Genomic DNA, 14,136 nt, shown 5'->3' on the forward strand with positions numbered 1-14,136 from the left:
ATATCGCACTCGAGCTGGTTTCTCCAAATTACCCTTACCCCACCCATATTAAGTAACATTTTGAAATCCAGGACTTTTACTTGTAATGGAGTAAATAAGACCGTAGTTTTTGTACTTCTTCCAACACTGCTGATGGTGCTTTGGCTAATGTCGAATGTCAGCATTCTCACATGTTAAAAAAGAGAACACTGATATTTAGATTTTAAGCAGGTACAATGTTCAATTTCAGGTTTATCATGGTAACATCATTATCAGCACTAAAACAAAGTACAGTGAGAATGTCATTAATTATTTGTTTGGTAAAAGCAACCCCCAAGGACATCCGTGAAGCCAGCATACAGTAGCTAAAAAGGTTTTTTCTTCCATTGAGGTTCCTGGTGTGAGAGACGTGGGAAATAAAATAAATATAAAAGAGAGGAAGAGGGAGCAATGTGTGCATGTGAAAGGTAAAGAATAACTGTGCCTTTTTTTATCTGCACACAGTTTATTTATTTGCATTCAACTCTATGTGTTTCTGTGTTTAGAGATTGCACGTAGTGAAAGAGAGAGTGATTTGAAGAAGAAAGGGATGCAGATGTGCGCATCTTTAGCTCAGTCAGAGGCTGTAAAATGGCGTTTAAACCCTCTTGTAGCGAGGCAGCGGTGGCAACAGATTGCTCCCTGGAAACAGTAAAACACACACGTCCACACACATACACTTGTGTCAGGATTCATCCCGGAGAGTTCAATAGCAGGTCACACATTCAGATTCTATTGGTTGTCATTTTAATTGGACCTTTTTACTCTGGCAGGCTACTAAAGAGCAAAGCTTCAAAAACGATGTCAATCATTAAAAATATAATGACAGTGTTTGGCCCTGAACACACAAAACGAAATGTCCATGTCTGAAGGCTAATCCTCTTCCCAGCAGGCAAAATCGGTACCCCAGCAATTGTTTGATTGCTGGAAATAAAAAAAAACATTTTCATTTTCAGATAAAGGCTAGTGCTCTTTTGGCAGTTTTTGTTTTGTACTAGGGTATAGTTATCTTTCTATCTGTCTTTAATTCCTCTTGCTTTCTCATTTGCTTTCCTGACAGAATACTTTTTAAACAATCTGAGTCATTCTTGCTCGTATATTCATGCTGCCATCTCCCTTCAAAAATGACTTTGGAGCGAAACTAGAATTCTGATTAAGGAAAATTCCAGTGTTAACACAATATAGTATTGCCTGTATTATAAAAAACAACTCTGCTATCTACAGTAAAAGCTGCAATAGATAAGTATGATTATACAAACGTCAAATTGACCAATAAAGTCAAGAAAAAGCCAAAAGTTAACCTCTTTTAGTGGAAACACTATAAGCCACACCAAAGAGGCTCGGTTAACTGCTATCAGAGTCAGATGAACCAGCTCCATTGTATCCAGTGCTATTAAGGGCTTTGTCATCAAACACTCAGTCTGAGTCTGTACCTGCTTCTCAGTAATGAGGTTTGGAACCGCAGCCAGCAGGCACGCAGAGAGAAACCGCCATCATCAGCCCGCATGCCTATCAGTGGCAGCATCATGCAGTGACAAAGGCAGATAATCACTAAGCCACCAGACCACAGATCACCTCCTCACCCCAAACACAATCACCTCTACACCTACAGCACGGTTACTACTCCACTGTGATGAAATAAAAAGATAATGAGAATTAAAAATAAACCTCTTCATTTTGAGTAATGGTCTATTAGGGTCATTATTGCTGCCCCCCTCTAATGTCTGCAATATACATTCATGCAAACTATGCTCAACTTCATCGAAAAGGTCTCACAAAAAGTGTAATTGATTCAAATGCTTTGCCTCAATTGTCCTTGTATATTTTTCTGTGAAAAAAGGTGCAATAAAAACACAATGTAACACGACAGACCATAGTCCACAGCACATATGAGAGAAAAAACCATCACTCAATAGTCTGTGTTTGTATTCTAAGAATATAAAAAGAGAGAAAAGCAACGCCACTGTTTATATCTGCTCAGAATACAAATGTACAAAATGTTTGATTCATTGAAGTGGCACTGATGTTTTAAGCCTGTGATCTTTTGCCTTTAGAAAGAAGAAAGAAGGTAAACACAAAATAGGCCTTAATTGTTTTTGACAAGGCAACAGGAGGCAAGGCAATTAACTGGTACAGCGCCTTTCAAAAGCAATTTAGAAGACAATTCAAAGTAGTTTATAATAGAAATAAAAAAGGCAGCAAGACAAGATATAAAAGAAACACATGCGTATAACAGCACACATATACTAGTGTGGATTTAACACGTTCTGAAAAGTCTTTTTATCTGTGTCTGGGCTTCTCGCTGCGCTGTGGATGCTAGCTCGGGTCATTTCAGATGTGAAACGAATGCCAGGCAAAAGTAATGGACACCTGGGCTGCAATTGGCATTAGCTAACAACCTCAGATCTTATCAGTGTGAACAGATGACGGAGAAAGAAGAAGTTCTAATTGTGTCGCTGACAGAAACGGAGATAAAAACAATTCAGATGTGAATCTTTAAACTCTTAGTGAGCAATCAAGTTAATGGTTGTAACCTTTGGAGCCCTGATTCAGGGTAATGAGGATCTATTTTGCATCACTACTGCTTTAACGGGGATGAGTATTTTCGTCTTGAGAATAAGTTGTCTAGAGATAAGTTGTGGAAGATGGAATCCGTACCTCGAGATAGGACATGGAGACGCTGTACAGCATGTCGTCACTTGTCTCCTCAATGGCACGGAACAGGTCGTTTAACGGTCGGACGTAGATGCCCGGCTCCTTGGTCCGTCCCCAACATGGTGTATGTCTTCCCACAACCTGGAACAGAAACGGAAAACGTTAAATAAGAAATATTAACAAAGGTGATAGATGGGGTCAATCTAGAGGTTAAACGTTAAAAAACAGGAAGTTAATGCCATTTTGAAAAATATCATACTTATCGGCAGAGGTGGGAGTAGTGGAGTACAAATACTCTCGTTACTGTACTTAAGTAGATTTTTCTGGTACGTATCAGTACTTTACTCCACTACTTATTTTTCTGACGACTTTTACTTTTACTTCTTACATTTTGAACACAAATACCTGTACTTTCTACTCTTACATTTTCCAAACAGGCTGGGTTACTTTAGTTTTAATCTGTGTTTGGTGGCGTGATCATTATTTAGAGTCATTGCGTGCCACGATCCGTGTATCCTTAATTTCCTGGTCTTCTCTAAACAAGAGGGACCAATGAAAACGTTGTCATTTTGCCGTTGTTCAGCATCAAAACATTCATTAGCTAACAATGACATTATTGTTCTATTAATATAAAGTGAGGTCAGTTAATCTATTAAACAGTTGGTAGTTATGGGTACTTTCATTTCGAAGCCAATACTTCTTTACTTTACTTGAGTAAAGAAGTTTAGTCAGTACTTCTACCAGAGTATTTTTAAACACGAGTATCTGTACTTCTACTTGAGTAAAGGATGTGTGTACTTTTGCCATCTCTGCTTATCGGTAACTTAAATAAATACGTGATTCTGAACCAAAACACACCAAAAAAGCTAAATGCTTAAAACTAGGTGTTTTCAGTGACTCACCCTTCTACTGTTGACCAGAGTTTCTGCATCAAGAGCTAACACATGTAATTGGTAGATGATAAACCTCTATTCAGACAGAGTACTCAGTTAACTCTGTGGGTTAGAGCAACACACACAAACACACACTCACACACACAAACCTGTGGGTCCGTAGGCAAACACGGTGGCATTGTAGCCTGAAATGAGGCCCTCAATCAGCCCTTTGGTGTAGCTCGGTACACCCTCATCCTGCACAAGATGGAGAAAAATATTTGTAGGGACTCAAATAATGTGCGGCATATGTTTAGATTTTATTTACGGTTTATAACAAGCCAAAACACTAAAAATGTGTATTTTTCTATTGAAAAATGTGCTTTTGACCGACCTGACTGGCTGAGTAGTCGAACGCCACATCAAACATGTAGGTTTGCTCCCTGAGCGGTTGGCACGCAGGATGTCGTCCGGGTCCTCCATGGGGTCCATCAGAACCACCATCTAATGATGAAGAGGAAGGAAAAGACAGGAAAGAGAAAAAAAAAGAGGCACACAGTATGAGTAGGTGTTAAGGTGTTACGTCTTCAAGAACATGTTGACGTCTGAGCAGCCAATTAACTTACTTGATGATATGTCTCTTGTCGATCACAATGGTAAATTGAGCTAATGAGCAAATGTCCCCTCAATTCAGTGACTTGAGTTTCATCTTGGAAAAGTAAATGACCGAAAGTCTGACAGTTTGAGCACCACTGAACATCTTTTCCCAAATAAAGTCCCTGGGATTGGATGTCTCACAGATCAGACAATTACAGTTTCCCTTGGAGCTACCATTATCTTTTACTGTTTGTTTGGATTATAATGTGCGTTATGATGATAGCTGTAGAATATTAATAAATCAACAGGTACATTGCCAGCTAGAGCATCAGCTGTTGGGAAGAGCTCACACAAAATGCAGATGGCTCCCTATTGGTTGCAGATGCTGTTTCCTTTGAATCACTTTGCATGTGCTGTATCAAGAAAGTGTAAAGACATCAGACTGTAATAATTATCTGATCAGCTAATTATTAGTCTGCTATAGTTTCAAGGTTTTTTTATTAGCGGTTTCCAACCTTTTTTCCGATTTGATGTAACTGCACAGCTCGATCAGATCATGAGTACCCCGTCATGTCCCTAAAGTGTCCATTTGAATGTATTGTAATTAATCATATAAAAGCGGGTATTGTTTCTGAACTTGAAATATACAAACTATCAAATTAACTTCAATGCACTCTTCTTTATAGTCAATATTTCTTTTTCCAACATGGTATTACAAATAATTGTAAGAGATGTCATTAAAATAAATGGAAATGTCAATAGAAGCTGTTTGTGCCAAAGTATGACAGGCTGTCAAAAACAGCCTCCGTTCAGATCCGGGACACTTCATAGCATGTACGTATGAATGTACGCAAATGGGCATCCACTCGAGCCATCTGCCATACTGAATGCTGGTTAGAACATAATGACTCAAGGACAAGAGCCTTCATACAGTAGCATCTAAAAGGAGAGTGATCAGCTCAGCTGCAATTACAACAAATATGTTCGTTTTGGTGCATGTGACAGTTTGAGCAGTGCAATGTGATTACAAACAGATTGAGATGTCTCATTGTTTTCGATTGTGCTGTTGACAAAAGCCTCTTCCTTACCGACAATCATCTGTAAATCCCAGCTGTCCCAAAGAACATTTCATGGACACATTCTAGTCCGGGAAAGGCACAGCGCGATATTCTAACTGCTGTTGACAAATCATTGAGTGGGTGCAATTGGCTTGACAGGTTGTCAACAGCTAAAGGAAAATGATTCTCTTCACTGAGTGGTTGGTTTTTAACTCCTGCTATGCAATTGGCGGGAAAGTCAATAATAATAATAAAGACAAGAACGCAGAGAACCTTTTCAGATACGAGAAGGGGAGTTTGCCAGGTTTATCAGCCAATAAGAACCGTTCATCAGTGGGGGCCTGGGAGAGCCCTCTGAGGCCTGTAATGCTGAATCACCCGGCTTGTTTGATGACCCCCTCAACCACTGAGCCGCTCACTTTGAAGCCTCTCAATTGAAATTCAAGAGGAGACGAAAGACGGACGGGTGGAAGAGAGATGAAGCAACAATATGACGTGGTTGTCTTTTTTAGTTCATTCATTTACTGAGAAGGAAATATGGCCTTTTCATGCTTGCTTTTCCAAGAAGAGCTTATGCTTTTCCATGGCGTGCTCACAGGGAATATGAGGACCAATTGGGGCTCGAGACACACGAGAGGATTTGAGAAGAAAAGTAGCTTGGGTAGCAGCATTGGATCTTTTTCTCCCCTTCTTCTTCCCTCCCCAGTCTTGTAACTTCCTGCTTCTCCTCTCACTCTTCTTTGCACGCCGTCCAGATGCAATGACGTGGAAGTTTGTGATCACATTTCACAGGAAAGAACAAAGGAGCTACTTCTTAGTCTCGGCCCGATCTGATGACTTCAGAATCTTTTTAAATTGCATGAAAAAGGGACATGCAGCAATACAAGGATGTTCACACTGAAGTGGATTCATATATGTCTCTATTAGGATGAGGGTTGTCTTCAGGCTGAAGTCCTATTATTGTCGTCCCCTCCAGAGCACCATGTGAATCTTTTGTCATTAGAAGACAGTGTCGTGTGTCGTGTTGTCTAATTAGCCATTGTCTTACCAAAATGGGACATTACAGCAGTTGAGGGCTAGCATGTGTAGCAGGAGCCCGCTGTGAGACGTGTCATGGTACAGAGTACAGACATGCAGAACATAAAGGACTTAGGGGAAGAGAGCTTAGGCTGCCTTTGGTATAGGCTGTTAAATCTAATTCTGGTTTTAAAGGTATATACACTTTATAAATACATTTTGACCCAACACACAATAAATAAAGCAGGAATATAGCATCTTATAATCAGCAGGAGCAATAGCAATCATCTCATCTCCTTAATCGCAGATAATATTGCTATTAATTGTCATAAGCGAATAACAACCATCATTTAGCAAGCAGTAGAAGGTCTTGTACACATCTTTTCCATCGCCTCCAACTGTACGTGATGTCTTTAAATATGTTTCGATTTTGATGGAGACACAATTTTGCATTTCAAGTGTTATTTATGTGTTTTTTTTGGAAAACTGAGCAATAGCAACGAAATAATGACCTATTTACCATGGCAAACAAACTGAACTGCTGCACCAAGGCTGTCATTAAGTAAATATATTGTTAATTAATTATCTAATAACACCTGCAAATCAGAGCTTCTACGCAAACATCTAAACTTATCAATGCATCATCTTTCGAAAAGCTTAAATGTCCTTGTTGACCGCAAAAATGTGACGATGGGGTCTAATTTGTTTGTGTATACCCCGCTTTGGTGATTTAAAAATATGGCAGTTCAGCCTGTTACTATACGGCCTGGTGAGTGCGCGTGTAAAGGTGTTTCTTGAGAAAGCCGATAAGCATGCGACAATGCTTTTACATTATTGCATGTATATTAGGTATCAAATAGTGTGCTCATCCATGCGCAGTTGTGTCTTTGTGCAAGCACTTTGGAATATCATTAAAGGCGAGGGTGTTGATAACACCTCTAGTCCCATCTGTCGCCCGTGTTTCTTGAGTTACAGTACCTTCCAGAGCTCCACCCAACATCCACATGCAGCAGCTGGTGCTCGGCAGTTTCTATAGCACTAATAAGTCTTCTGGTAAGACTGTAAGATGCTGGCTCTGATGACAGTACACTGTGTGGCAACATAGGACTGGATGTCTGGGCATTGATGCTGGATTTTGATGCCAGTAATGGACTACAGGTAACCTCCCTGGGATTACACTTTGCCAACATTGGCGCCCTTCACAGTTGACTGTCCTCTGAGTTCAGAGGCTTCTAAGAAACAAAGAGCCTGGGGTGAAGTACGGGTCAGTCCTGAGCGTTGACGTCTAGTGTACAGAACAGGTTAAGGAGCATTTGGAAACATGGACGTCTCATAGAAACCAGTAAATCTCCCACACTCTCTTTCTCACACAGTTGCATAGAAACATGTACTCATAGACACATAGCAACTCAGAAAGCAGGATGTTATACTACAAGCAAGTCTGTGCAAGCAGGTTGACAAGAGGCATGACTGACCACAAGTACAGCACACTCCCACAGTCAGAGCTCATCTGTGTGCGCACAAAAAAGAAATACAGGCAATGGCGACTCTCTAAGTCTGTAGCATGTGTGTGCACTGACACAAAGGTTGATGGTTAAGCAATGTTGAGAGAAGATTCAGAGTGCAACAGTACGTTTTATAGCTGCAACAATTATTTGATTAATCTATCGACAGGTTAACAATTTTGCTAGTTGATTAGTCTTTTCGTTAAAAAAACGCATTTTTCACTGATTCTAGCTTCTTAGTTGGGACTATTTACTACATTTCTTTGTTTTCTGACAACGGGTTTGAACTGTCAACAAAACAAGAGAAACCTATAAAACGAGACAAATTATTTGTATAATGTATTGCCACATGGACTGGCTAACAATATCACGCGGCAAAAATCAGCAAGTCCTCATCAGGCAGTCAGAATCTGCAGAATCAGCCGTAGAAAAGCTGAGCGATTCTCCCTCTTGTTTGTGGAACCTGAATCATGAATCCAACTCTGAGTGAGTGCACAGCTGCACAGCAACCACTCTATAAACACAAATGGCACAATACAGCAAACACACAGAACCTGATAAGATTGATAGAAATGTTCTTGTGTCGCTGTTAATGAACAAAATAGTGGGCAAGCTGTAGCTATGGCAATAATAATTCATTACTAGAACATTTGGCTGTGACTCTAATTGGAAGATTATGGTAGCCCATTTATCAGCTATCTATTCGTATTTTGCCAATTTATATGTCTCTCTAATTCTAATCCTCTTATATGCTCCTTCTACTGTTAATCGTGTAACCTTCCAATGCTGGAATCCAGTCGAGATTATAATTTGGTTGAACACTTATAATTTGATATTTAAAACTACGATACAAGGTAGAAACAGTGTACGTAGAGTCTTCAGTGTGATTTTCCAAATGGCCATGGTGGTGTTTAATTATGTCCTGACCTTTAGCTACAATAACTCTGCTTCAATCAAGAAGGCAGAGACAGGTTCACTGGTTCAGCTTGTTAACCTGGACCATGGAAAGATCAGAATATTATAGGGTATATAGCAAGGATTAGCATATTAGTAAAGACATAAGTATCTCTCATCTATGGTCCAGTTAATAGAAGGTCAGATTTTCCATTCGGGTCTAAATTGGGTTTAGTTTGGTTGCCCTTTCTAATGGGACCAATCAGCCCTCTTTGGCTGACCGCTGACTAATTCATGGTCGGCACTAAAGGAGACGTCAGTTTTTGATACAAGCCGGCCAGAGGGACCTTAGAACCACATGGGGCAAAATGGAAAGTAATTTCCTGGTTGGCAGCCTCTGTAAACGTGATGTCAATTTGTATCACTTTTAATCACGATGTCCCCTATTCACAATGGACGTCACAATCCTCAGCCACTTTTCATTTGGCTGCAGGGCTGGAGTCAATTTAACATGACCCCGGGGGCTTCCAAAACAAATGGTCGCAGCGTGAATTTACACACCGTGGCTATGAAAAAAAAGGAGGGCTCCTAAAATATTCATATCCTTCCAAGGATCAGCCAAAGTCAAAACAACAGCTTGCTTATGCAGCGACATGAAACCAATTAGCATGATGAGGCGATCTTAATGCCATAAAAAGCAGCGGGGTGCGATGGAGCACCCTCGCCCTGCGCCTTTTCTTGGCTGATGGCTTTTTCAGGTCGTTAAAGCAGCAGGGTTGACTTGGTTGGCCATCCTGCTGATTATAGCGCTGCTAACTCCCAACGCAGATCCATAATTCAAAGCATGGATGTGGTACGGTTTCACAAGCCAGCCTGCCCGGGTTGGTTCTCCCTGACTTGCTCCACTGTTGTGTGCCAAGTGGCAAATGCTGCCAAGCTGACCAACAAAAGTCAGAAGTCGTGTAGACATCAACGGCTTTTATAGGCACTGGTTTCACTACACCTAAAAGATGGCTCGGATCACTAATAAAAATACAAAAGGGCAATTGGAAATCTCAATCATATGAAAGGCCTACAATTCACTGGCTATCACTTATACTGTCATAGCTCACACAGTTTGATTAGAAGCTGAATTAATCGTTCCCTGACTGGTATTATCATCACAATCACAAATCTATCTGATCTCACTGCCAGCAAGTAACTGGATTGAAACTAAAGAAATATCTTGCTCAACATTTTAATTGTAATTAACAAGATATATATTCAGATAAATATGACTGCTACAATTATATCCTGATAAAAATAAGAAAAAACAAAGAGGCCTGACGTGCCTGAATCAAAGCGATACCACCTGTATACACTATCACATTTGATTGCTTACATTTGTACTTGTCTTATTGCTTTGGTGTCAGAGGTGATTAGGTGACATCATGTAGCCAATAGGGTCCAAGAAGCATGTCTTGGAGAGATTAAGAGACAAAGAGGCTTTTATCTTAGGGACATTCATCAGTGTGTCGTATCTGAAATGCATGTCCGTGCATCTTGTTTTCCCCAACATCTCCATGTGACATTGTTGTTTCCAATTCAGTTTCAACTGCTTTGTGTGATTCAGTGAAAAAGTGGGATCATCATTAAGGCTCCAGCAAGGCTATACTATTGAAATCCTAGAATAAATTAAAGATACCTCAATTGACAAGCTGATATAAAAGGAAAAATATGCAATCAGGGGATCAGGAAGAGGGTGTACCAAATAAAATCTTTAAAAAAAAATAGTTGTATTCCCACAAAAAAGGATCACCTGATGCTCCAGGAAATGGCTGAACTGTGTGGACAGCTGGGCTCTCTGTGCTCCACCCCATCCCTTATCTTTGTGTTGCACAATGACATAACCGCCGAGTCGTTTAGCAATGACATCTGTGCACTGAGTCAAGAATACGGTGAAGAATAAAGGATCACAAAAAGAAAGCAATCAGGTCTAAGCGGTGACCTTTGCGGGGCAACCTTTCAAGCTGCTCTTTCAAAAATGCAACCGAAGCTTTTGAAAGTCGAAAGGGCACAATTGCGGCCGGTTATCTGATAGAAAACGTCAGAGCTGCCCTCCCTGCACCCCAACAATGCTACTGTATATCCTGTTTCAGGGGCTCTTGATGATCGGAGGTGTGTGTTGGCTCACAGTGTACCTGATACAGGGTGCTTGATAGCAAGGTCTGCTCTTCATTTTGTGGTCACATAAGACGTCTGGCTGTGACAAACGAATACCAGATTAGTACAGTCAGACGGGGGTCGCTGTCATTCAGAAACGGACACTCATTTGAGCAGCTGCAGACACACACTTGCAATATGATTCCAGCTTCTTATGCAACAAGAGATCTTGATCAACAACCGAATGAGAGAAATTGCTATTCTTTCTTTCTTTCTGCCACCTCTCCCTTTTCTCCCTTGCTAATTACCCCTAGTAAGTTTTGAGGGCATGTTGCACAGATGAAATACTGGAGAGCCAAGGAACAGATGGCAACAAAGGATAACAGGAACAAAGCAGAAATGTGTCATCGATGAAAGCAATTCACTGAACCCTTGGGATAGCAATTAGTGTGCAAATGTGAAGGGTGAAGGCAGGGTGCCCTACTGTTGCCATTAATGTCAAAAGGTTATTGGTATTAATAGCATATATTTGAACACTTAATCTTTAAATGATATCCTGAAAACGAGCAATCCCAAAAGCACAACCTGCCTGGAGGAGGTACTTAGGCCGATTACCAGGAAAGCTTTTATTTATCCACAAACATCCAAGGATACATCAACTGGCAGGAAAGCTCAGTAGCTTCTTGCCAGAGACTGCCTATTCAAGGTCAGAGGAAGCCTTGAGTTCAGAGGCTGGAGTTCAGCCATAAAACACATATTAAGGGCAATCGCTAAGTGCTAAGACAAAAACTCAAAGACTTACACACACACTGCACAATCAAGTTACAGCTCTTTGGTCTTTTGGGTCAACATCGAGACACAGGCTGGCCATTTGTGTGCCAGAAGAACATCTTAGGCGTAAAGAGGAAGCCTTAAGGCTGCACTTTTGGCATAACGGAGGAAGGTCAAGGAAGGAAATCTCAGGATTAAAATCAGGTTACCTGGAAACGTAGAGAACTCTGCCTTAACTCAGACATATATGTGTTCTTCATTTCCGTATGTAAAATTCTATAAATCAAAGCATGATAAGTTCTTTACTTGAACATTTAAATCATCAGGTGGGATATTGTTGATTCTGTATTTTGATTCATTACATTTAGTCCCTCTAGATGTGCATTGGTGTTTATAACATGTCATTATAATGTGAAAACAATAATGACCGAGGAGCACCCTATAATGCTGGAGTACAGTCTGCCAAGATAAATGAAGGCTTAACAGTTTTGGCAGTGCTAAAAACATCTGAGCCAGAAATAATTGCTTCCCTCATATAAAACAAGTGAGTTTCTTTTTATATGGAAGTAAGTATGCTTCACTTTCAGGTGGTTTCAAGTCGTGAGGACACCGTTGCTAAGCGACTGACAGCAAACGATGTGAATAATAGATTTTTGTAGTCGAATAAAACAACAGACTTATCTATCTTACACTGCTTCATGAAAGTAAATAACTTCCATCTGGTCACACGTCATTAACTTGGAGCTACAGTATCAAAGCGATGACAGCATCCAAAGAACTCTTAGTAGTTTCATTAAGAATATTAATAATTATTGTGTTTAACCAATACTCCACACAAGAAAATACAATTTGTAATTTGCACCATGTTTCTTTAAGTTTGAAACTTTATTTTTCTTGCATACCTCCACGGTGAACAAAGAATTCAATTGCATCTTTTTGGCAAAAATGTTATGATGGATAATCAGTAATCATTTCAAAGTGACGCAGACACATTGGATTAACCTTCAGCAGCGTTTGTATGCGTTTTAATGCCATTGAACACAACTTTTGATCAGAAAACAGCAAAGGTAAGATATATTTGCCGTTTTGGCTCCGTAAAGCTAAGTTGTGTGTTGTCTGATTTTGCCTTCGCTGGCCCTGAGTTGGATGGGTCAAAAATAGACAGACAATATGGGATTTGGGTGTCAAAATTAAGTGTCCTTTAAAATAAATCAGTTTTTATATCGAATCTGCTGTTTTTTTGAGTGGGCAAGTATATTTTGATATGTCAGATGTTAGTAAGTCTGCCCAAAAAGCAAAACAAACAGTATAAAAGCACTGGAAACCATATTGTTATGTTTCTGTTTCAATTAGTATGTTTTAGGGTCACAGTTTGATTGACATATGTTGGCACATTTTTTGTATGATTTCCTGTCACTACAAAACATGTATCTACCTTGATTGAAGCTGTGAGCCTCGTCTGTTCTTAAACTGGAGGATGGACCGGGATGTTCTATACATTTTGAATTATGCTTCATGTTAGCTTGTATTTTGGGTTTTAGCATAAGATTTTACACAATTTTATCACGTTTTTTAAATTGTTTTACCCCTTGTCTGCACCTTAAGTCTGTGTTCTATGTTTTTTATTGGCTAAAAGATAATTGGGGACAATAAAGTTAAGTCTCTTAAGCCCTCTCCTCTAGAATGTTTGAAATGGGATTCAGGATTTTTTGTAAAATTGTACATCCTTTCTTTGCAACCAGAAATGTCATCTCTAATATGTCCCCCAAACTATAAATGCTTTAACTGATCAGTCTTATATAACTGATAATTTTGTCAGCCATATTAACAAACGTGTGAGGCATGATTGTTTGGAGCCATGCACACAGTGGCAGCTGCTACACACAGTACACCCACACATTAACACTTTATGCCGTCGCCTAGTAAGTTTTTCAGGGCGAGTGAAGTATAATGCTTGAATTTTGTTACACCTGCAGGTCAAAGCCATTACGAAGTTACACAAATGTTTGCCATGCCATTTAAAGTTATTAGAAAGAATGAAAATCAGCAGGCAAAATAAATACTAAAAATCTGAATCGACAAAGTAAGTCGCAGACGGTACCCCTCTACCCACAACTAAACAACAACTGTTCAAAAAATTACTATTTTTCTGATCTACCACCATTGGGAATAAGGTACCACTGCTAATTCCTGTATAGGTACTGTGCAAAATATTGACATCATTTTATTTTCTGGGAAGGCGGTCACATGGACAAGCCAGACAAACAACATGTTGTTATGACTGGGGTGTTACACAGGAATCCCCCTTAGAGACATACTCCCACTGGTTCCTTCAAATCTAAGGCAAACGGGAGATGGGGAATGTAAACACTCAAAGCTGTCCTAGTGCCACATATTTCCTCTGTCCTGATTTGGCACCTGTTATCCATCCAGCTCACTACACTCAGCTATTCTTTTTCATATTTAAAGGTCCCCTATTATACTGTTTTTCATCAATATATTATAGGTCTCAGATATATACAAACATGTCTCTGAAGTGTTTTGCTCGAAATACCAAACAGATCGTGCATTGTAGCATCCCATAAACCCCTCTGTTTCAGCCCTGTT

The 14,136-nt window shown here is 39.9% G+C and overlaps 1 protein-coding gene across 1 annotated transcript in view; it reads right to left on the reverse strand.

Annotated features, from left to right (window-relative positions):
- Positions 1-14,136, reverse strand: part of kif19 (kinesin family member 19) — a 35,382-nt gene that overhangs the window by 9,908 nt on the left and 11,338 nt on the right. The window contains 5 exon segments of the mRNA XM_034118856.1: positions 2,677-2,778; positions 2,780-2,814; positions 3,716-3,803; positions 3,940-3,992; positions 3,995-4,049. Coding sequence (XP_033974747.1) covers positions 2,677-2,778; positions 2,780-2,814; positions 3,716-3,803; positions 3,940-3,992; positions 3,995-4,049 — 333 coding nt within the window.

Source organism: Trematomus bernacchii, unplaced genomic scaffold, assembly GCF_902827165.1.
Source record: "Trematomus bernacchii unplaced genomic scaffold, fTreBer1.1, whole genome shotgun sequence".
Taxonomy (NCBI): Eukaryota; Metazoa; Chordata; class Actinopteri; order Perciformes; family Nototheniidae; genus Trematomus; species Trematomus bernacchii.